Source organism: Oryzias latipes, chromosome 4, assembly GCF_053564925.1.
Source record: "Oryzias latipes strain Hd-rR chromosome 4, Olatipes_Hd-rR_3.1".
Lineage (NCBI taxonomy): Eukaryota > Metazoa > Chordata > Actinopteri > Beloniformes > Adrianichthyidae > Oryzias > Oryzias latipes.
In genome coordinates this window covers 19,905,104-19,928,807 of record NC_136240.1, presented here as the reverse complement: position 1 = coordinate 19,928,807, position 23,704 = coordinate 19,905,104, and the positions used below count along the sequence as shown (strand labels likewise).

General features: G+C 39.2%; 1 protein-coding gene across 1 annotated transcript in view; it reads left to right on the top strand.

Moving 5' to 3' along the window:
- The first annotated feature begins 4,154 nt into the window (after positions 1 to 4,154).
- Positions 4,155 to 23,704, top strand: part of col24a1 (collagen type XXIV alpha 1) — a 94,400-nt gene continuing 74,850 nt past the window's right edge. The window contains exons 1-3 of the mRNA XM_011474161.4: positions 4,155 to 4,587; positions 14,011 to 14,081; positions 16,003 to 17,363. Of these exons, the coding sequence (XP_011472463.1) occupies positions 4,535 to 4,587; positions 14,011 to 14,081; positions 16,003 to 17,363 (1,485 nt within the window). The 5' untranslated portion in view covers positions 4,155 to 4,534. The remainder of the gene's footprint in view (positions 4,588 to 14,010; positions 14,082 to 16,002; positions 17,364 to 23,704) is intronic.

Sequence of the window (23,704 nt, the reverse complement as noted above, 5' to 3'; positions counted from 1 at the left end):
CAGGCCTACTTATAGTTTCCATGTCACTTTGACCTCTCTTATGTGATGCCATGTTTCAGCAATTCAACCGTCTTTTAGGCTGTCTTTAGCCTTGTGCTCCCCACCTGGGACTTAAATCAGGAAGTGTTCTGTCTCTGAATTGTCTTTTCCCTTGTTCCCTAAACTGCTAAACATGTGGACCTCCCGTTTGTCCAGGTTTAACCTGTAGAGGATGCTGGGATGTTTCAGGGAGAGGATGTGGCTTCTGCCTTTTTTTGCTGAAATCTTGACAAAAAGAGATAGAAGAGATGAGGAAGAGAAACTATCTATATTGTTTCCAAAATACTGGTAAAAGGTTACAAAATTTGTCTTTAATGGTAAAGAAGTAAAATACATTTTTGATACGAATAAAGCTTAAAAACTTAGATAAGAAAATAAGATCCCACCAACTACTGAGTATTAAAAGCCATTCTAAGAAAGGTAGGTCTTTAGTTGATGTTTAAAAGTGTTTAGGTCTGATGTAATGCACAATAGCAACTGTTTACTTGGTATAACAGAATCAATTAATTGGTAGTTTTATCAAGTAAATTGGTAATTATTGTGGGATATTGTGAAAATGCTTTTTGTTTTTTGAAGATCAGTAGAAAAAAAATATCTGTTCATCTGAGATATTACACAGAATGAATAGAATAGAATAGAACAGGTCTTTAATAATCCCTGAGGAAATTTAAAAATGGCCCTCTGCTCACACTCATAAAACACATACACATATTAAAAACAATAAAAATAGTTAAAATAGCAATAGACTAAAAAGATTAATAGATAAAAAGATTAATAATTTAAAAACAGTGGGTAAGAAAATGAAATTAAATGAATAAATAAAAACAAGAATTACAAGAAATTGCTTCTAAGATGCCCTGCCAGATAATTGTATTGCCTGATGGCACGAGGAACAAAAGACTTCTTCAGTCTTTCTGTTGAGCAGCGCTGGGACAGCAGTCTGTTGCTGAATGTACTCCTCCTGTTGGTGAAGGCCTCATATAGGGGATGTGAGGGATTCCTCAGGATGGCCCTGAACCTGGTCAGAGTTTTCTGCTCAGCCACCTCCTCCACAAGATCCAACTTCAGTCCCACCACAGAGCTCGCCCTCTTGATGATCTTGTTGAGCCTGGAGATGTTCTTCTTGCTGGTATTGCACCAGCACACAGCAGCATAGAGGAGAGCACTTTCCACCACTGACTGATAAAACATGTGGAGCAGTTTTGTGCAGATGTTAAAGGAGCGCAGCCTCCGGAGAAAGTACAGCCTGGACTGGGTCTTCTTATAAAGCTGGTCCGTGTTGGTAGTCCAATCCAGTTTGTGGTCCAAGACAACCCCCAGGTACTTGTAAGTCTGTACCATCTCCACACTTTCTCCCTCTATGTGCACTGGCTGAGGAGTTTGGGCTTTCCTTCTGAAATCCAGAACCATCTCCTTGGTCTTCTTGATGTTCAGCTGCAGCTGATTCTCCCCGCACCAGGCCACAAAGTCATCCACCAGCCACCTGTACTCCCTCTCCTCTTCTCCTTTGATGTATGCCACGATAAAAAAGAATTTCAAACACGGGATAATTACTAACTGATCAACTTATCATTGACTATTTTAGTAGCACTCTAACTAATCTGTTACAAAGAAAATACGCACAATGTAGCCATCTCCAATGAAAATCGCACCCCCAATCTAACACTACCACTGCAACAAAAGTGACAAGCAATATTGGAGCTATCCAGCAGTAACATTTTGAGACGGACGCCAGCTCAGACAAGGAAAAAAAAGACGAACATGGATCTACAGTGGGACAAAAAAGTATTTAGTCAGCCATCAATTGTGCAAGTTCTCCCACTTAAAAAAATGAGAGAGGCCTGTTATTTTTATCATAGCACCTCAACTATGAGAGACAAAAAGAGGAAAAGAGAAAAACAGAAAATCCCACTGACTGATTTTTTAAGAGGTTTTTGAAATTTATGGTGGAAAAATAAATATTTGGTCACCAACAAACAAGCAAGTTACAGGTCTCACAGACCTGTAACTTCTTCTGTAATAGGATCCTCTGTCCTCCACCTGTTACCTGTATGAATGACACCTGTTTGAACTTGTTATCTATATAAAAGACACCTGTCCACAACCTCAAACAGTCAAACTCCAGTTTGGCCAAGACCAAAGAGCTGTCTAAGGACACCAGAAACAAAATTGTTGACCTGCACTAGGCTGGGAAGACAGAATCTACAATGGGTAAGAAGCTTGATGTGAAGAGATCAACTGTGGGAGCAATTATTAGGAAATGGAAGACATACAAGACCACTTAAAATCTCCCTCCATCTGGGGCTCCCCGTAAGATCTCACCCTGTGGGGTCAAAATGATTACAAGAACGGTGAGCAAAAATCCCAGAACCACACGGTGGGACCTAGTGACTGACCTGCAGAGAGCTGAGACCAAAGTAACAATGGACACCCTTAGTAACACCTTACGCAGCAGGGACTCAAATCCTGCAGTGCTAGCCGTGTCCCCCTGCTAAAGCCAGCATGTGCAGTTCTGCCTAAAGTTTGTTAGAGAGCATTTGGATGATCCAGAAGAGGATTGGGAAATGTCCTATGGTCAGATGAAACCAAAATAGAACCTTTTGGTAAGAATTCTACTCAACTTCATAGAACATATTTGGAAAGAGTTAAAAGTCTATGTTACCCAGCGGCAGTCCAAAGACATCACTGCTCTAGAGGAGATCTGCATGGAGGAATGGGCCAAAAATACCAGCAACAGTTTGCAAAAACCTTGTGGAGACTTAAGAAATGTTTGACTGCTGTCATTGCCAACAAATGGTACATGACAAAGTATTGAGCTGAACTTACTGTTATTGACCAAATACTTCCACCATAATGTATAAATAAGTTCTTTAAAAATCAGACAAATCGTTTTTTTCTGTCACTCATAGTTGAGGTATGATGAAAGTAACAGGCCTCTCATCTTTTTAAGTGGGAGAACTTGCACAATTGGTGGCTGACTAAAAACCTTTTCGCCCCACTGTATTTGTCTGCAAGTGGATGCATCAGAATGGAGCGGAGCATGGAGCTTGTGGCCCACCCAGTGTATTTTCTACATCTCAAATATGATCGTCTTTAAACTGTCTTTTTTTGTCCTCTCCTCTCCTGATTCACAACGATTGGAAAAAAAAACAAAACCTAGAAGGTTAATTTTAAACCTAATTCCTAATATCAGCAAAAAAAATGCCACAATATCATTCATCAGAGTGGGCCTTTAAAGAACTAAAGAACAAGAGAGATGTTTTCTCTTAACTTCATATTAATATATTAATATTATTGTTATTATTTATTTATTTATTGATTCATTTATTTTACAGGGTGAGAATCAGTAACTGAAAACGGGAAGAACACAGACAGATAAACATTGATATTTAGGTGGAAAACAGCAGAAACTTCCTTAAAATTAAAACTATATCCAGTCTCAGAATAAAGAAAATCCACACTCACCAGCTCTCTTGTAATCATTTTCTTATATATCTCAAAATAAGAAGAGAAGGGAATTGAAGAAGAGAATTGTTTAATCTTGTTGTTTTCTGTTTCGAGTGTTGTTGAGTGGGGGATTGAATTCCTATTAGTATGAGCTTTTTCCATTCCCCTTTCAAATCATATTTTCAAAGTCTTGTGTAGACTTATATTTCATTTCATGAAAATGTTGATTTGATTTGAAATAAATCTTGTACTACTATACGGTTGAGCAATTTTCATTATGTTTGTCAAATGTTGGGATGGATGCCATTTTCCCAGAACAACTGCAGTCTGAGCTGCAGCACCTGACACATTCACTTGAAGTCAAATAGAGGCAGACCATGTCTCTTTCTGTCTGCTGTTGTTCCTGTTTTGTGTGAGTCAATGAGGAGCCCACTTTGCAAGGGAATACAAGATGAGCGCATGCGCATGGCAAGTGCACATAGCCTGCAAGTAAGCTGTTTTTGGAAAATATTGTTGCAAAGATGTGCAACTAACCACGCATGGACAAAGAGGAAAACTCCATCCGTGATGTCACGATCCCGTAACTGGTGAAATTTAACACCAGCAGCTGGTTGGAGTTTGGATGGGGTGAACAGGGGTCCACTTGCATCAGCGGCAAGTCAAGGCACATAGCTGGAACCAGCGCCTGGAGGTGAAGACGCTCACCACTGAATCTGCTGTTTGCACTGGAGACCAAAGCGAAGCCCGAGAGGGAGCAGTAACTCCGCCACAGATCCATCAGTCGCTCCGCTTCTGCTTTTATGCACAGCTGCTGTGCGTCTTTGGATCGAAGTGGACTGATCACTGCGCGCCGCAGAGCGCACAGGGTCATTCTAACAAGGGGGAGCGTTCCGTCCTCTGGACTGCAGTGCGATGAGGAAAGACTGAGCTGGCAGCGCGTCTGCGTCCTCTTTACGCGTTGGCGCTTACTAAAGGGTTAGCCCAGGTGTCCCCTTGAATGTGATTCTGTTTTCACCCAGATCTCTGCTGCCTGGACAAATGCATACAAATGCATTTAGGAGCTCAACGGACAAGGAGTGGACACGTTTCCGCGGCAGCAACGTAAGTGGACGTTACTGTATTGCGCATTTGCGCGGATGAAAGTCTATCCAGAACAGACCGACAGCCGAAAGCTGTTTCTGCACAGTTTTTAGACAGACAGGGTTAACAAGTCCCAGCAGCTATAGGTTTTTGGCATCATAACGTGACAGAAAACAGACCGCAAACCTCAAAATATATAAATAAATGTGATTAGCAATTTGTTTTTCCTTTCATTTGCAATTGAATGTACACGAACCCCATGATGCAGTAGGCTATAACAGAATTCCATAAACTCTAGTTTTCTATAAACTTCAGAGTTTTGAGGGATTTGAATACTTTGGAGACAGATTCGTTTTCATTCTTGACAGGTGAAGCGCTGGCTTTGAACTCTCCATGTGAGCATGCAGCCCAGGATCTTCTATTAAAACCTGGAAACCATGTGGTCTCCTGTAGAAGCATATCACTCCATTCGCTCTGATAGGTTGGAAACATCCTGAGGCATAGACAGGAAGGATTGATGAGGTTGTCTGGAGGGAAGAAAATAATACAAATCCATAAACAGTTCAAATGTTGTTGTTTTTTTTAAAGCAGAAACTGCGTTCGAAAATGACTAACATCAGCAAATGTGCAGGAGTTGAATGAAACGAGGCTATTTAGCAAACTAAAACCCAAACATTCCTCATGGTAGTGTGCAATATTGACATATAGCATGCAGGTTCTGCTGCATTCAGCTGCCTCTGTGAAGCATAAAAAACCTGCACATCCTCCAAGGGTATTTAACAGGAAATTAATCATCTTCTGTCAGAAGTCTGTTCAACTTGTGTGCACCCTTTTTTAAATATTTTTCATGCAGTTAGGCACTTAAAAGTATTCTGTTGTCCTCTGCAGACAGCAAACCTGAAATAAATAGAGATTTGTTTGTCTGTTTGAGACAGAACATGAGGTTGTCATGGGAAAACTGAGGAGATGTGTGGCCACCCTCGAGTTCACAGACAGCCCTAAAGTGCAACGCCTCAGTGGTTAACCGGCTCTTGAGCGTGAGACAATCATCCACTGTTGAAGTCTTTGCAGCTGGAAACTTAATCTGAAAGACCCCTTCAAATATCACCACTCACATGTAATGTAGACCAGCTCCAGGAGCATGCTGGGAAAGCACAGACGTGTTGTCATCAATAGCTTTGGTTAGGTGGAGAATTTGTCATTGACTTTCAGAGACCCCCCCCCCCCACACACACACACACACACACTCACAGGATGGTTAAGTTGTTTTTCTAGCATCAAAATTATTGAAGACTTAAAAGAGATTGATGTAAATACGGCACATTTATGGACATGAATGCCAAAATCTGCCCCCTGGGAAGTCTAATAAGTGATTCTCTTCCACCTAAAACGTCAGCATATGTCCAGTTATATGTATGTCCTGCAATATAGCTATGAAGCAAAATTACATTTTATTTTCATGCAGCTGTGTCAGCAGACACAAGAAAGTGTTCCTAATGTTGTGTTTGTTGAATATATTTAGCAAAAAATAGCAACGCTCCCAACATGCAGTGAAAAAGTTCAATTATTTTCACCAAAAACTGAGAATTGCTTTACACCAAGTTGGAAATCTAACTGCTGTGCATTGCGTAGTGTTGCAGAAAACAATTTAAAACGTGAAAAAAAATCTGTTTTTTTTATCACTGGGCAGCTTTAGTAGCTTATTGTGGTACACAGGAGAAATTAGCATGTTATTGACTCTTTTTCTGTAATAAAATATACTTTTTATCAGAGACAGGCCGCGCTCCTTAGTTTACGTGTTTCATCTGAGCACACCAGTTTTTCTGAATGAAACGTGTTTGTACAAGTTTTTATATTTTTCCCAAGAAACTTTGTAACTGGTTGCTTCCAATTATTCTAACACTTAAAATGAACTAATGCAAAGATGAAACTGCTGCTTCATCTTCTTGCTTCTTTTTTTTGGCCCATCTGTGTGTGTATTTACCCCCCTCCCAACATCTGCAGGTTCTAATAAAGACTCCTCAGAGTTTACTCACAGCCCTTTGTTTGTTCGTTTAGTCAACTTAGTCAACCTTCGTCAAGTTGCAATGACCTTTTGACTCAGGCAGAGACCACAGTGTGAAATTAGCATCAAATTCAGATTTTTTTTATTGTTAGTCTTCCGGAGTCGTCTATAAATCAGCGCGTTTTAAGCCTTGGCAAGTCAGTGGTGATCAGCAACTGCCAAATGGGGATGCGGAGACAAAGTTCTTTCATGCTGAAAAAACTCTGATCAGGATGCAGGAACTGAAGCTAACAGGCAGCCAGTAGGAACAGATACTGGCAGCAGATCAGTGACTTCTTCGTGTCCAGGAATGTTTTTGTTGAGCTTGAGAAGCAAAGCATGCAGGAACAGAACACCTGATTAGCAAGGGATAGTTGTAAAAAAAAATCACGTATGGTTGTAAGCATTGTGTGCAGCCTGCTGGATCTTTTTTTGTGAAGCTGCGTTCATCATTGATATTCTCTTGAGAGTTCTTATCAGCCTCTGTTCATTCTCACTGCATTTCAACCAAGCAGTTTGCTGACAAGCTCCTGCTTTCCTAAAGATGAATGGCACAAATGGCAAACCGGAAAAAGTTTAAGGCGTTGTATGATGACCCTCTGTGGAGAGAGCAAGAGCTGCTAATGCTTCAAAACAAAAATCTTGGTGCAAAAGGGATTACAGTTTGTCATGTTTGCATAGATGCTTTAACAAGTTTCAACAAGTTTTTTTTTTTGAGCCAAATGAAAAGTTTTGAAGATAAACCACAGTTTGTGTGGTCCATTTCAACAGAATTGCAATATTTTTAGTATTTGTTCCTCTTTAACTTTGTCTTCTTTTTCTGCAAGCTTCTCATAGGTTGAAGGTCAGCCCCTTTAAAAAATACAACACTCAGAAAACGATGAAATGAAAATACTTGTTTTATTTTCATTCTAAGCAGACTAAACACATTGAAGTGCTTTCGCTTATTTGCCAAACCTTCTGAAACTTTTTCCATCTGCCTCTCAGGTTTTTCTTTTTCCATTGAAAGAACTATTGTTGGACATCCAAGGCCATTTTGGAGAAAAAAGATGGTGGGGGGGTGGGGGGTGTATAAGATCTCTTGTTGTCAGAATGATTCACGGCAGAGGGGAATTTTAAGTTGTGATTATTTATAGTCTTGACATAGCACCCGCTCCTCACATAGTGGTATTTCCCTCAGTCAACAGAGCTCTCAGTTCGGGGAGCTTTGTCTTGCTTTCAGCGGTCCATTCGATTAGCTGGCAGAATGGTTTTCAGTTGCTTTTACTAGAGTTTAACTTTCAATTAATAAATAAGAAGGAAAAATGAAATTGGTTGGCAGCAAATTTAGCAAGTTAGTCAGTTTTGGCTTTTAAAAAAGGCTAAATAAATTATAATTTGAAGCACAGAAAATTCCCGTTTTTTTGATTACTACTCATGTAATGAAACTCTTACTTCATCATGTTTGTTGGCAGTGACTATACACCTTCAGAACATGGAGTTTATGAGATAGATGACAGGGAAAAAAAACAGCCCGAATCAGCATCACAGAGTCTTGCATACTTCATATGGAAATGTTAAATGTTCCTTTTTCTGTGCTCTTTAGCTGCCAAGTTTAAAAGAAGAAACAGGATTCTCCAAAAATCTATTTACAGCAGATGGATGAATGGATTCAAAGAGTAAACAGCTCGTTTCTCTCCTGTTTCTTGTTTCTGGGTGCATCTCTGTATCAAGCTGAGGAATGTCACGCTCTTGATGGAGAACAGGCAACAAATCCAGCTTGGGATGTTTCTACTAAAAGCCGATCGTTTTTTTCTCTAATTCCTGTTGTCCTTTTCTGCCCACCCCTTATCCAGCTCTTCTTTTGATTGTATTATTTCTTTTCAAGTCAACGGGGCTACATTGATCTAAAACAACAAATATGTCTGTGGAGCTCTCTCAAAGACAGCCAAGCAAACTCCAAACTTTTCTGGATTCCAACTCAAGAGTTCTTGCTCCAGTCAATACACTGTGATCAACACTGTTCAGTCTAGCAGGACTAGTGCTTTTCTTCAGTGATGTGAGGAGCCTTCTCTAGTTGTCAGTTTGAACACTGATGGTAGAGCTGCTTTCTGTTGTGTTGTGTTGCCAGCAGTTGCTGTTGTTGTGATTGATTTGGTCAGAAGAAGAACAGAATGCTTTACAGCTGCAGATGTTGGTGAATGAAAAACCAGATTGTAAAGAAAAAGTAAAAGTTGAAAACAGTTTTAAACTCAAAAGGAAACATTGTAAACTTGAAGTAAATATTGTGAGTTTGAACTTGGAAAAAAAAGCTTATTAACCAAAAATGAAAAATAATCTTTATATGTATCAACTGCTCATTTTTTTTGTTCTCTTCTTTGCTTTCATTCCTCAGTTTAGAGTTTCAATTCAGACTTTTTGTATTCGCCCCTGAGCCAAATTTTATGTGGGGGTGGGGCTTTGAGACAATTGGCTATCGGGAGATGATTGACATTGGGCAATAGAGGTTATGGTGACATCATTTCCACTTCAAAACAGTATCTGTAGCTGTGATGATGTTCTCCCAAAGTTTTAGTTCAACAGAGGAGGGATGGGGCGGGCGGCACCAACAGCAGGCACAACCATTTTGCCTTTCTTTTTTTTCTTCTCCAAATTTAGTTTCTCTTTCACTTTAAATGCATCCTTATCTGACCCCCGGAAAATGCCTTGAAATGTGGACACGATTAAATTAGGAGACAAACATAAAACTGCTGTGGTTTAAAGTTCCTATTGTAAAGTTTGATAACCGGACTCGCACCACTTTTAGTCACTGCATATCAAAACACCAAGATTAAACTTAGGCTCAAACAGGATCAGAAAGATATAAACTGAGAACATGCCATGATTCAATGGGTTTCACATCTAAACCACTGAACACCCCATGAGTATATGATTTTCCCATCTATAATTTAGTAATTCTTTTGATTGTATATGTCTCTAAAGTTATCATTGTTATTATTTTCCATTTTAAATCATGTTTGCTGACATCTGCATATGCAAAGCTGTTGAAACTCCATTGACTAGAATACCTGGTATCGGTGGTGACTGGGATTGGTTTGTATAACACAGTTTAAAGTTGGAGCTTAATCGTCAGGTATAGTTGGCATCATGTTTTGGGGGTCTGATTGCAATGTTTGCTGGGCAAATTGTTGCCCTAAATCAGGGGTCGGGAACCTTTTTGGCCAAGAGAGCCATAAATGCCACATATTTTGAAATGTAATTTCGAAAGAGCCATACAATAATGTAGTGTCCCTTCCCCACACTGAGGCACGGAGACTTAACCTCTTTTAAAGTTCTTTATTCCGATTACTGCAGACCGCAACAAACGCCGTTCAATTAATTCAGCAACTCCTGAATCTCTCCCGCTGAGACGAGAGCGCTTCTCCCAACTTTATATTCCCCTGCTCCCGCTGCAGCCCTCCCATTTCCCTTATTCGGCCCATAGCTGAACCCCATTGGTCCAAACTACCTAACAACAGGCTGAGTGACAGAACTGAGGGCCAATCAGAGCTCTGCTTGACGCGTTCAATGAACTCCAGAACTTTTAACGCGGCCCAACAGCCATCCAACTCAGTCCGCGACAATTTGTTTAAAACTAAATATACAAATGAATGTGTGCATTTGATTTAATTTCAACATTTTTAAAGTACAATAAGTCTGTGGATTCTTTTTAATATTGTTATTCTGTTGCTAATAAATGATGAGTATTTCTCGTGGTAGTTTTGCTGATGGTCTAGTCTGGTTGATACGTGGTGAGTTTCTGCTTCGTTCAGGCGTTGAGACTTTAAACGTCATCGTAGGTCTGAATGTTCTGTAGATGTGAGAAAGACTGCTCACATGCAGACGGGGAGCCAAACACACACTCACACGCCACAGTGAGTGACGGGAAGCGGGTTTTACGTTTTTACAATCCCTGCGCGATTCACCTGCTGCCTGTCCCCACAACACCTCAGCCCCACCCTCTGCTTTCTCCCTCACACATCCCGTCCCCGCATCTGTGCGCTCTTTCTCAGAGACGGGAGCGCGTAGTTTTATGCACGTCAATTCACAGGTTTCCAGCTGGTACAAACTCTGTGAAATTATAGATAATAGTAACTGATAGCGCTGGCGCAGATTTCTCTCTCTAAGCACCGCTACTACTGCGCGCCTCTGGCATCGCATCGCGCCCGAGAAGGACTGGTCTAATGAAAAAAAAAACTATAATTAAAGATTTGTCTGCGAGCCACATGTGACCATCAAAAGAGCCATATATGGCTCGCGAGCCATAGGTTGCCGACCCCTGCCCTAAATCATCCCAGTCTTGCTGTTATTAACAGCATAAGGTGTTTGAGGTGGTGGGCTGTGCTTATGGTATTATGCTCAAAGATTTACTGATACATACGTTGCATTTTTTAAGAGAAAAAAGCCTTTTTCTTGATTAAATTACCTTTAAGCAGTATTCTTAATTGTACTTGCGTACCAGTTAGCTCAGACCTGAACATTTTGAGACATCTTGGGAGACTGACAGCTAGTTTTTTCAAAAATAAAAAGAAAGCTTTTTTTTTCCTTATAGTATTAATAGAAAAGTTCTTATTATGTGGTATTTTTGGATACAACTAACCCTCGTATACACGGTTTTAGGTAATTTTTTATGAGTTCACTTCAGATTTGTCCAATGCATTTGACAAAATATTTATGTGGTTGCATCATGCAAATGCCCAAGCTCTAGGTCCTTGTAGGTTCAAAAGAGAGCTACAATGATGCAGTTTAAAGGAATAGAAAATATGGTTCATGACATCATCACTTTTAAAGATTCTGCATGTGCTTTTCTAGCAGACTTATTATATTTAATTTCTGAGCAAATTATATCAGTGAGGTTTTTTCTTCTAAATAAAAAAGAAAGAAATTAAGAGGAAGCCTAAAAAGATGGGGCAATGTGGATCCCTTCTGCAATGCATCTCATAAAACTTGATAATGGAGGGCAGATGAAACACCTCTGTCTCTAAATCCCAGCTGAGCTTTTTCCTCTCCTCACTTAAGTGATGCCTGCTTTCTGACTTCCATTAAATTTTATTGACCAACTGCAAATCAGAGACAGAAAATGTCTCTGTCAGGATAATTAGAACTTTACAGTCTGCAAAGCTTTTGAGCAAACTTATAGACAAAGCATTCCTTTTTTTAAATGGAAAACTTTTGACTTATGACTCATGGATATGAAAAAATTACCTGTACTGATGTGCCTCATTGTTTTGGATGTTTTCTATCCCAACTGGGTTGCACAAATATCTTTACTAAAACAGGTGCTCATTCTAACTGAATTCTATTTTTTCCTCACATTGGGAATTACAGAAATTCTGCGTTGTTGCAGGAGTCTTCTCCTGTTTGTGGCAGGGTTTTCTGTTATGATGTACCATAAACATGATTCTTAGCCAGTCAGCAGCTTCTCTCATTGCATTTTGAGAACAGTTTCTGGTGGACAGTAGCTTTTTGAGGTTGCAAATATTCACAGGTTTGCATGCTAAAGTCACATCCTTCAATTCCTTTTAATTGTTTTTCTGGAGTTCACGATGTCAGGAATAACTGGGGACTTTTCGGGAACCATCCTTAGTTTAGATTTGTTTGGGAACAATGCTTAGTCTTTCTCACAGGCTATATATTTTCTCCTGGGACATCCTGAAATTTGATTGAATCCCTTTTCCTGCTGCGCTGGAACTCTATAGAACCATGTACCACTCGTCCTTTTTAACATGTTCTCCAATCTTCTTCTTTGTCACTCACCAATCTACACTTGCATACATTTTTGCTTCATTTTTCTATAAACCAGCTTCTCCAAACTCTTGGGTCTTTCTGGTGCGGTTTTAAAGACACACTTTGAATAAAATTGTATTTTTGTTGTTTATAACATGTTCTTGTATCATTTTCTTACAACGGAGGACTTATATAAAGAAAATTAGGCCTCTGCAGAAACAATTTCCTAAAAAACATTTCTTTTTTAAATGTGGGGCTAAAACAGCATAATCATAATTAAGGGTGAAATTCAGACTGGACACATTTGGTTCGATTAATGTGATCCAGAACCAGAACCCGGGACCAGGAACCGCTCTCTGACCCATCTTTCAAGGCGGTGTGCTTCGTTTCTAATTTGACTGAGCTACGGTTCGCTCTAAGATTCCTCAGTAGTTCCTTACGAATAATGCCATAACACCACAGCGATGAGACACAGAAACTCATTGAAATGTGATCTGATGATTTTCGACTCATCAAAATACTTTTTAATGTGATACATATTGCTTTTCACTGTTTTCCTGACAATCTATAACACTTGGCTGTCTTATTGCCAGTAACCGCCCTGCAGCATGCCTTTACCAGATCAAAAAAGTGAGTAAACAGTGTTGAGACCGACGTTGATACAGACGTTCAAAACTTGTAAGCGAAATATAAAGTATGAATGAAATGAAAGCGCAGGACTTCCATAATTTCTGTCTCTAGTTGCTTTGCCCAGCGCTTGTGATTCCTGACCAATAAAGTGAAGAAATTTCTAGTCACAAGGTTTTGTTTACAAGCTTTAGTCCGGAACAGGAAAGCCCCCTTGATGTCTGTCTGAATACAGACCAAACGCAAGGTTCAGAACTCGATCCGAGACCAAATTAAGCAAACTGGGTCCGGACCAACAGAGTTTTTCTGTCTGAATCCACCCTAAAAGACCACTGGGAATGCTTTTAGATCAAAAGATGACTGGAGTGAAACTTTAAACACCCTTTTTGGAGCTTTTGGTTAAGTTTTGGAGTTTAGGCATGGAGCTATTTAGTGTTCCAAATGCAGCTGATTGTGCAAACTGACATGTCGGCGCCTTTTAAAACTGCTGTGGAAATCATTGGTAGAAATTATAGCTTCACTTTGGACAAAATTCTCGTGTTGCTGGTTCAGTTCTGCAAACAAATCTTTTCATTTTTGGTTTGTTTATTACAACCAGCTCACAGTTTGAACCTTTGTGCCGACAAAGCCAACTTGCAGATAGAGGATAAAGGATTTTAATAGCAGTTGTAAATGGTGTGCAGTTCAATGTTAGTGTTAAAAACCCCACGTCATGTCTATGTATCACTGAAGTGAAAATGCTTATAAAATATTTATGTGATTGGAACTGGTGGATGTGCATAATCATATTCCTCCTGCCATTTGGCCTCAACATGGAAAATCACTTTTCAGAGCTTTGTTTTTACCACCAGTCTAATCAAAAGTAACAAGACGCAGGGGGATTCTCCAGTAACAAAGATTTCATTTTTAATGGAGGTGTGAGGGCCTTTTTTTCCCCCTCCATTATTTAACTTTTAAAGATTTTGTATGTTTTACACTTCAACTGTTAAATGTCGAATAATGGAGACCCTTGTATTTTTTGTTTCTAGGTGGAACTTCATCCTGCTCCTGTCAGTATGCTTTGCAGCACTCTCTGGAGAAGAAGACGATGTAACTCAAGGTAAACAGTATATCGTATTGTCCATTTGGTCAAAAACACACATAGACTTTTGGTAAAGGGCCCCTTTTCCCCTTTGAAATTTTGTTATTGGCCACTAAAGTGCAGCAGAACCATGTGGTTTGCAGCTCATGAGATCACCCTGCAGTCAACTGTCTTAGATCATCAAGACGTAAAAATCTCTGATCTCTCTTGAAGGAATGTAATTGAATCTTACGCCACTTAGGAAAACACCTCAAGGTTTCCTCCATTTTTTTCACCACTATCCATTGCCATATCTTCACATTTCTACTGTACATCGTTTCATCATGATTAGAGGAGGAGAAAAGAGTAAAGAGCACAGGTTGTCATAACATATGAAACAGGTAAATTGGAATTTAGGTTGATGTTACCCCAGGGGAGAAAGACATCTCAAACGTGACATCGATTTGTTTCCTGTCTTGGCTGCAGGACATGAAGCCCCTGAAAACACATTGTTCTTTGCATTTTATTTTTGTTTAGACATGTTCTTTTTTTCAGTCAGTTCTTTAATGCTGTTTTTAAATGAGATCAACTACAAAGTCATTTATGATTCAAAACAATGAAAGGCAGTTTTTTTTCAATATCTTTAGGATTTTTTTCAATTTCTTAATGAGCTACAGAGTAGAGTGCAGCACAGTGAAGATCATCTCTGATAGTTTGTTTAGTCACTGGTTCTCTGATGCTGCTGCCAGAACAGATAGTGTTGCACTCTTCACCACAGATCTAGTAAAAAAAAGGATTGTGCTGATTAAATGTTTCTTCAAAAGTGTAATTCAATGTTTCTTTCTATACTATTCCCAGTTATTTAATTACTACATTTAGTTACATTGTTTTGGAATCTCAATGTATCTAGCTGATCAAAAAGTAAACCAGTAGTTAGCAAAAACAGGTTTTCTTTTGCTAAATTTTACAATATAATTTGAGAACAATAGTGGAAAGGATGTAAAAACTGGAAACCAAATAAAAAAGCTATTGTAGTTATACCCTTTTTTTAACAGAATGGGTCCACTCTCAAAACTGCAGTATAAAAGCAAATTAGTAAAAATGTCTTTCTGTGATTCTTTGCTTAATCAAACCAATTCTGCTTGACTAACCTGGTCTGAAATTCTATACAGTTACACCTAGAAAGTAAGTGACTTGCACTTACGTTCTAGAGGGACTTTCTAGAGCACTAATTAAGAAAATTGCACACATTCTTTTTGTCTAAGTCTCAATTTATTAGAACTAAAATGCTTATAAACACTCTACAAGGACCTTTACAATTGTAAATGTCATTGTCCTAAGTAATCATTGCATTTTTGTTTCAACTATTTTAAAAGCTCCAACTTGAAGTTTTTGGTAATTAATTTGTCAGTTCTTAAAAACAATTCCATAAAGTTTTGCCAACATGCATTCAACTTGATGTTGTATCTTGCCAATCCAGTGCGTGCTTTGCAACTGCACTGTTGCTGTTGTGTAGTGACAAAAGCATTTACCACTACATGCTACAATAACCACAGCATTTTGTGAGAAGTATTATCTTTTGTAATACTCCGTCACACTCTTAGGCCTTGTCCAGTTTCTCACCCTGTTGATAAGATTCTATTAACTTTTTGTTTAATAAAGAATCCTTCTTGCTGTCATCATGTGGATTATGGTAATTGGATATGGATTGCACAAATAAAAACTTTTCTAGTAGAAAAGATTCTTTCTATATAATAAGAGAATTGTAGAGTTGCTTGATAAATAAATGGTTTTTGATTTACCATGCAAGGCTCTGTTTTTTTTATTATTTTATATTTAGCCAGCCTGATTGTTTTTATTCTATTCTATTTATTATTTTTTTAATCCAACTTGCTTGTCACTGTAATTTTGCCTCTTGTTTTAGTATAATAATCTTATGAGTGTGTGCTCTGCCCAACAGGAGTGGATGTCCTTCATCACTTGGGACTTACGTCTCAAAGCAGCACACACAGTCTCTACGAAAGGACAACTGCTTCTTCTTCCACTCACACCACAGTTCCTCCACTTTTGAACACTCCAGATGCTGGATATGGAGTGTTACTCGACTCAAACTCCCTTTATGAAGTTCCAGTGAGCAGTTTGTTCCCATCAGGGTTTGGCAAGGAGTTTTCCGTTGTGATTAGTATAAGCTCCTGGCGAGCAAACAACGCTTTTCTTTTTAGTATTAGGGATGGCAGGGACAGACTGCATTTTGGCATTCAGCTGTTGCCAAGCAGATTAGTGGTTTACACTTCAGAAAAAGCCTCTGTCCATTTTACCTACAACTGGCAGGATGGGAGCCAGCATCATTTCGCCATTGGCGTTTGGGCACGCTCAGTGTCTTTCTCTGTGGATTGTGGAGCGGTGCAGGAACGAGAGCAGACCTTGGGGAGATCTCAGTCTCTCAGGGAATCTGGGGGACTCTTCACATTGGGGAGAATGAACTCGAAGGCAGCTCCATTTACCGGGCAAATTTGCCAACTACATATTTATCCCTCAGCCCAAGCTGCTGCACACTACTGCAACTACCTTAAAAAACAGTGCCGGCTGGCCGACACTTATCGATTGCCATTGTCACTTTCTGATTTGGATATTGAGGCAGGTGACACCCCTTCTGAACCTTCAACAAAGCTCTCTACTGGTGCAACAGGTCCCCATCATACTCCTATTAAAGTTACAACCTCTGGTAAACTGTCCCCAAGTACTTTGGTTACACAATATACAACTCTAGGACCATTGACGCATCCACAACTGACGGAGAGTAGCCACTTTTCCACATTTGAGCCATTAGTCCACAGCCCTATGTTCCAACCTAAACCAGATGGGTCCACCGTTGCCACTCCCAACAGACGAGAAGCTGCAAAGGTTGATGGTAGTTCAATGATCATCACTGCCAATGATGTGCTGACAAAAGAAAGCAAACTCCAAGAATCCACAAATCACTCAGAGCCAGAGCAGGAGAATTTGAGTATTTCTACACGTCTCATTCCGCCGTTGAGGATAAATAAACCCAAGGAAGGACTTAAAAACTCATCCATCACCATCTCTATGGATTCAAGCCGTGGGCCCCAGCAGAGTCGCCATTTCCCAAAGACTAGCATAAGAGCCAACCGCACCACTTTGTACAGAGAGAACCAAGCAGACACCTCAAAAGAGCATGATTTGGATGGTAGCTATGGAGACTTTGACATGGGAGGATACGATTATGGATATGAAGAGCCAGAATTCTTTTATGACTATGAAGAGAGCTTGCGTGGACCCAAAGGAGAGCCAGGTCCTATGGTAAGTAACATTTGTGGTTTTAAACTTGAAAAGTTTTCAAAACAGAAACACAAGTAGGTCCCCATCAAGTTGTTGCATAAGCGCTCAACGCTGTCCTGCATGGCTTCAGACCCACCTCTTTGTTCACTATGTCAGCAGCTTTTTAAAATTTTTTGATCTGAGTTAATTAAGTGGCATGTGTTTTGTTAACATGAACAGGGATTGGAACTCATGCAATTCCAATCATGTGAACTGCTATCCCTTCACAGAAATCTCACAATGTCAAAAATCCACCCAAAAAAGAGTGAGAAGTGGGTGTAACAATAAATGAGAGAGAACTGTGTAACATTAAATGAGATACACTTTCCTCCCAGTTGACAATACAGCACATATAAAACATTTCATGTGTGAAACAAAACTATATACACATTTTTAGCACCTTAGTCTCTGAATTTATTGTAACTTTGTTGAAGTATCATTTAATCATGCTACTAATTTAGGCTTTTTGATCCATCTTCACCTGTTGCTACATCCCACTTTGATTCCAGGGAGATAGGCTTATCTGATGGTTGGAGGTGCAGCCTGGAAACAATGAATAAGCTGTTCATCCAGCCGTATAATGGAAACCCTTTAACTTCCTCAACATCCTTATATACCTAACATATCTGTTTCCAGAAGTGAGACATGTCATGTCCTCAGGCCGCTATCTGATCTGTTGTGACTTGACTGCATTGAATGATGTAAGGTTCCAGCCCTTGTTTTCCATTTTTTCATAGGACTCCCACAGAAGAGTGCCTACAGGCTAAGACAGAGACTTTTTCCAGTGTTGAATTTTCCAGTTTATCATCATTTATTGACCATTTTCTGAGCTCGTTTTCTTTGATCTCCACTAATAAAAAAATAACTGGTTACAGATTATTTTCCAATTGCCATTTCTGGAAATTATGGTTATAGTTCAGTATGTGTTGTTTTGATGCATGGAAATGATGGGTGAGCACAAAGTTTGTAGGAGACTTTATTTTTAAAGCTCAAAAACAAGTAAGATTTGTTTTCCTTAAAGTCTCACTCCGATCATCTTTTGATGTAAAAGCATTCCTAGTTGTCTTTTAATTGTAATTTTTCAGTGTTCAGCTAAAATCTAAAAACCTGTCATTTACTAGGGCATATTTTCAGCAGACCGGCATTAGTTCATTAGAAATTTGCCTTTGAGTTGTGGCCGTGACTACTGGCGCAGAGTAAGCCCGTCCCGTTAACACTCTCTCCCGCTATTTTACAGCCTCCCACAACCCAAACATGGCGAGCAATGTGTTGTACCATGTTGTACATGGATCCAGTCGCCTAGGAGTTGATGCATCAGAATGGATTGTTGCAAGGAGCTTGTGGCTTTCAGTTAAAGCTGCTATGTGACAGCTATAAGCTTTTTTCATCTGCTCCTGATTCACACTGATTAAAATAAAGAAAATCTAAGAATAGCAATTTTCAGCTCAATTACTATTTATATATATCCTTTATCATCAGAAAAATGCCACAATAAGATGATAAAAACAAAAAAAAAACATCATTATCATCAGAGTGGGTCTTTAAAGGAACTTTTCCGACGGAACATTATCTATTATTTTTCCATAATACTAATCTTGTCATTTGAGTTTAACAATTGAGTTTCATCAGAATTGTAACAGATTAAAGAGGAAATGTTACGAAAAATTGCTTTTCCTCACATTCTGGTCTTCTTCTAAGAACATGGAAACTGAAAAAATGTCTTTCTTGTGTTTTGTCATTATAGGGAAATCCAGCTAAAAATGTATTTAAAAAAAGCCCAGAGAAGTTAAAAATCTTAGTCTAGATTTAGCCACTCACCAGAGCTTGACCTTGTATTTCACTTTAGTTGTTCATTTAATAATTTCACTCATTACGGCTCAAAACAGATTTCAGTTTGTAAACTGTGTGCCCATACAGGGAATAAAAAATACCTGTATTATGTAGTGCACATGTTTTGTGTTAGTTCATTCAGATCCAACCACAAAAGAGTGATAGCACATTTGATATTTATTTACAAAACATATGTGCTGGAGATCAGGGAGCTTAGAGACACCTCACCTTTTGGTACTTTGGCAAAAAGAATTACTTTACCTTCAAAATCTTTCATAGTTGTAACTTATGTGATTTCATGATCTCAGGATAATAAGACTAGCTTAACTAATGGTTGATAAGAACACAAAGACCTCACAAACCTCACATATCTGTTTTTGAGAGTGAGATTTGTCATGTCCTTAGGCTTTTTTTTTCTGTTCAGACATGATGATAACAAGATATCACCAACATTGTTTATGGTAGCTGCATTAGTGTGCTTTAATTGAGTGTAAAACAAATCAGTCTTTGATCAGAAAGTGTAAAATGATCAGGTTTGTATGTGCTTGAGCTTGTTGGACAGACCGTGTTCCAGAGGTTTTGTTGACATCCTTTGTAAACATCACATTTCTTTTTGGAAAGGGTTTTCTACAGAATCAGAATTAGTGGTGCTCTGTCTTTCTTTGTCATGATATGTGTCTTGAACCATTAGGGCTTCTTTTTATTTATATACTTTTGCTAATAATCATAAAAATGGGGTTTCCAATTTTGCTTTTTAAACAAATATGATTGATTTTGATGAGAACGCAGACTGACAGGTGAAAAATAGTATTAGATAAACTTTCTGGAGCAGGTCAAACAGAGGTGAGTTTATCCGAACAGAGCCAGGTTTGATTGGAAATCATGAATGCACTCTGCAAACTAAACATTTTAGAGACTTTATTGCCAATATCATTACACTGATTTACTGAGATCATTTTTGGAGGGCATGTTATGTCAACAACAAAGCCCTGATGTTTAACGTGGCAGGGTGAGAGATGAAGTGACCGAAATTAGGATGTACAGTTTCAATGGAGTGTGTACAAATTGAATCCAACATGTGTCAGCTTACTATTCCTGGATCTAGATTTTCTCAGAGGGGCCCTCTAAATTAGTACGTTTCTTGAGAGTTAGCTTTATCTTTGTGGTGCGCTGAATTTCGTTCTGGATGCAACTTGGCTGCGACTGACTATTGGTGACAATGATATTCACAGAACAGTTAACAGAATGTCTCAAAATGTTTGCAGGGGGTTCTCTATTCCTTCATGTTTGGTCCAACACTGCCTTCTTGTAATGTTAAAAGTTTGAAAAGGGTTAAAAAAATAGTAAAATACAATTTCTCTCAAGACAGTCTCAAACTATACTTAGTTTAGTCTTGAATGACAAACAATTTGAGACAACTTTCTAAGTTTAAAGACCCACTCCTATCATCATTTGATCTATTTTAAAAGTGTTCCCAGTGGTCTTTTAGCTGTGTTGTTTTCTAGGACATAGCGGCAGAAGTTCATCAGAAATTCGCCTCTGAGTTGCTGCAAGTAAGCCTGCCCTCATTTCTCATCATTCCTTTGTTTGCTTTTTTTCTTTCTCAAAGAAAGCACACTTCATTTTTTTTGCAGTCTTTCCAATATTGCAATATTTCAAAAAATGTTGGTAAGGAAAAAGTAAGTTTGATATCAGAAATGGTATTGAAAAGTTGCACAAAAAATTTTAATATTTAAAATAAAATACAGTTTATGTAGGAAAATGAGAGAAGTAAACATTTTATTTGCCTCTTTTTTCTTCAATATTCAAACAATTGAAAAAAAAAACTTTTAGTCAAATTAACACGGTTTTTAAATGGCTTATATCGGAGGTGTCAAACTCATTTTCACCGAGGGCCACATCAGCATAGTGGTTGTCCTCAAAGGGCCAGATGTAACTTATACATGTGACTAAGGCTACGTTCACACTGCAGGGCTTAATGCTCAATTCGGATTTTTTCAAAAAATCCGAATTGTTTGCTAGACCGTTCACATTTCCAAGTAAATCCGAACTTTTGTGATCTCCAGTGTGACCGTGACACGACCCAAACGAGACCCGCATGCGCAGAAGCCAGAAGAATACTCAACGGTGAACGACGTCACTTGTTGTTTGCGGAGCAAACGTTAACAATGGATGTCAACAACAGTGTTGTCAAAAGCGGAGCTCTTTTTGTAATATTAAATTTATTTTCACGAAGGAGCAGCACAATTACAATCTTCTCATTTTAAGAAGGCATTGGAGTCGGGATCGTCTGTACCCACTGTAGTGGAAGAGGAATGTGCATGTGTTGGGCCCGCGCGCTCGCGTGTGTGTGTGTGCAAGCGGGTGCCGCGATAGAGAATAGGGGGGGGGGGGGGGGGGGGGGCAGTGTGTGCGCGCATTCATGTTGTGTGTTACGGAGGACGGTAATAAAAGAAGGTTTCCCCCAGAATAAATGCTATGGACTCTTTATTAACCCGTTCTGGAGAATCTAAGGATCAGAACAGGGAGGAGGAGGAGGATCGCCTGGGTCCCCCGCGCTTCTGAGCACGGTGGGAAAGGAGAAAGAAAAAAAAGTTATCGCGGGAAAGGTTCAACACCACGCTCTGCCATTTATCTGGATATTTTTTCAAAAACCGCCCAGTTGCGATCAGAGCCCTGGAGTTTGGCCTTAAAAGAGCGATCAGCCCAAATATTAATCCAATCCGTGACCTGCTTCCCTTCCACTGTCTGGTCTCAGCAGCATCGTCCACCATGGTTGATGTTTACGTTCTCGTTCCCGCCTACTTCAACGCAAAATGATGACGTTTGTTGCGTGTCGATGACGTACAGTTCGGAATCAAGTCGCCTGGCCGGTCAGACGGCGGTCGCAATTGAAAAGAACGGCTACAATTCGGATTCAGGACGGCAAACCCACGGGGCCTGGGTCGCAATTGAAAAGATCGGATCTGTGTCATTCAGACTGTCATGAAAAGATCGGAATTGGGCCGCTTAGGGGCAAAAAATTCGGAATTGGGTCGTTTCAGCCTGCAGTGTGAACGTAGCCTAAATGTAATGAAAAATTAATGTAACTACTCCTTAATGTTAAATAACCCATTTATTTATTTATTGCAACTTTTTAAATTCACAATTACAGTTGCATAGAAAACAAATGTTTGCTTGTTACTTAAGCATAAATCCTTTTAAATTTGATTCTGTCAGGTTAGGTTATACGGACAGTGTCCTAATGTATAGTTGCCCATTTCAAGTCCAATTCCCCCAAGATATGAATAAATACAGATAAATTTTTAGTTTTTATTCTAAGAAATGAAAAACTTTTATGCTCTCGCGGGCCACATACAATGACATGGCGGGCCACATTTGGCCCGCGGGCCTTGAGTTTGACACATGTGGATTATATCATTCTTTCTTATGCCTTTCATTGTAAACTATATTCATCACAATATATTACCTTTAGAACAATAAAGAACAAATTCTTTATGAAATATGAATGATTTTCACAGCCCTTTTTCCTACCCAATAGTAAGACAACTCGATTTCTGAGGCACCAGCTTCCAATCCTTGTGGGTGCTGCGCATTTGATGACATCAACCTAGAGTCGGCCTCAGGAGCGTGTATGCGTCTCGGGCCGAACCTTTGCAAAAAAAGGATGTGCGTGTATTTTGCATATAAAAGGAAAGCATTTTTGCTAAACACAGCTAGCTCTGTGGAGAAAGTGGGTGTGTGTGTTAGCCTGGGGGCGGTGCTGGCAGTGCAGACTCTTACCACTTGTCTACTTCACAATGTGAGAACCCACTTGTTTTCGTAGGTTTGGAGGGGCTGGTTTTTCAGAGGAATTGTCAGAAATGCGTGAATGGAACAAAATACTGCTCTGGGGTTGTTTATAGTGAGGAATTACCATTATAATACCCTTAAAAGATCAAAAAAAGTAGATTTTGGATTCTATAAACCCTTTAAAGTGGCTTCTTAAATATGTAACACATGTTTCAATGTTGCTCCACAAATAAAAGGCATTTTAACATAGCTTGCAAACAGAAGCAGTCAGTTGATCTCCTACAAACTAAATGTCTGTAGTTTTTCCCTCCAAATATCCAGAGCAGAGCTTGTAGTCCCAGTGCTGTTCTGGGGAAATTGGTTTCTTTGGATCCTGTTGTTATGGCTTAAGCAGCAGTGCGCTCACAGTTTCCATGTTTCTGCGAGTGGGAGTCCAGAAGAACAAGCAGCTGTTTCTTTATTATTGTCCTCTTCAGTTTTCAAGTGCTGCTTTTGTTGGCTTATTATAGCAATGAATGAAAAAATTAAATTGATCAGTAATTTTGTAGATTGCAAACTCATGTTTGCAGTCCTTGATACATTACCTCCTGTAATAAATTCTTACAAACACACATTTATTTTTATTTATGTTGTTCATCCTTCAGTTGGAAACTAGGAGAACATTAAAATAGACAGTGAAAAAGATTCTTGCAAAAAATTTG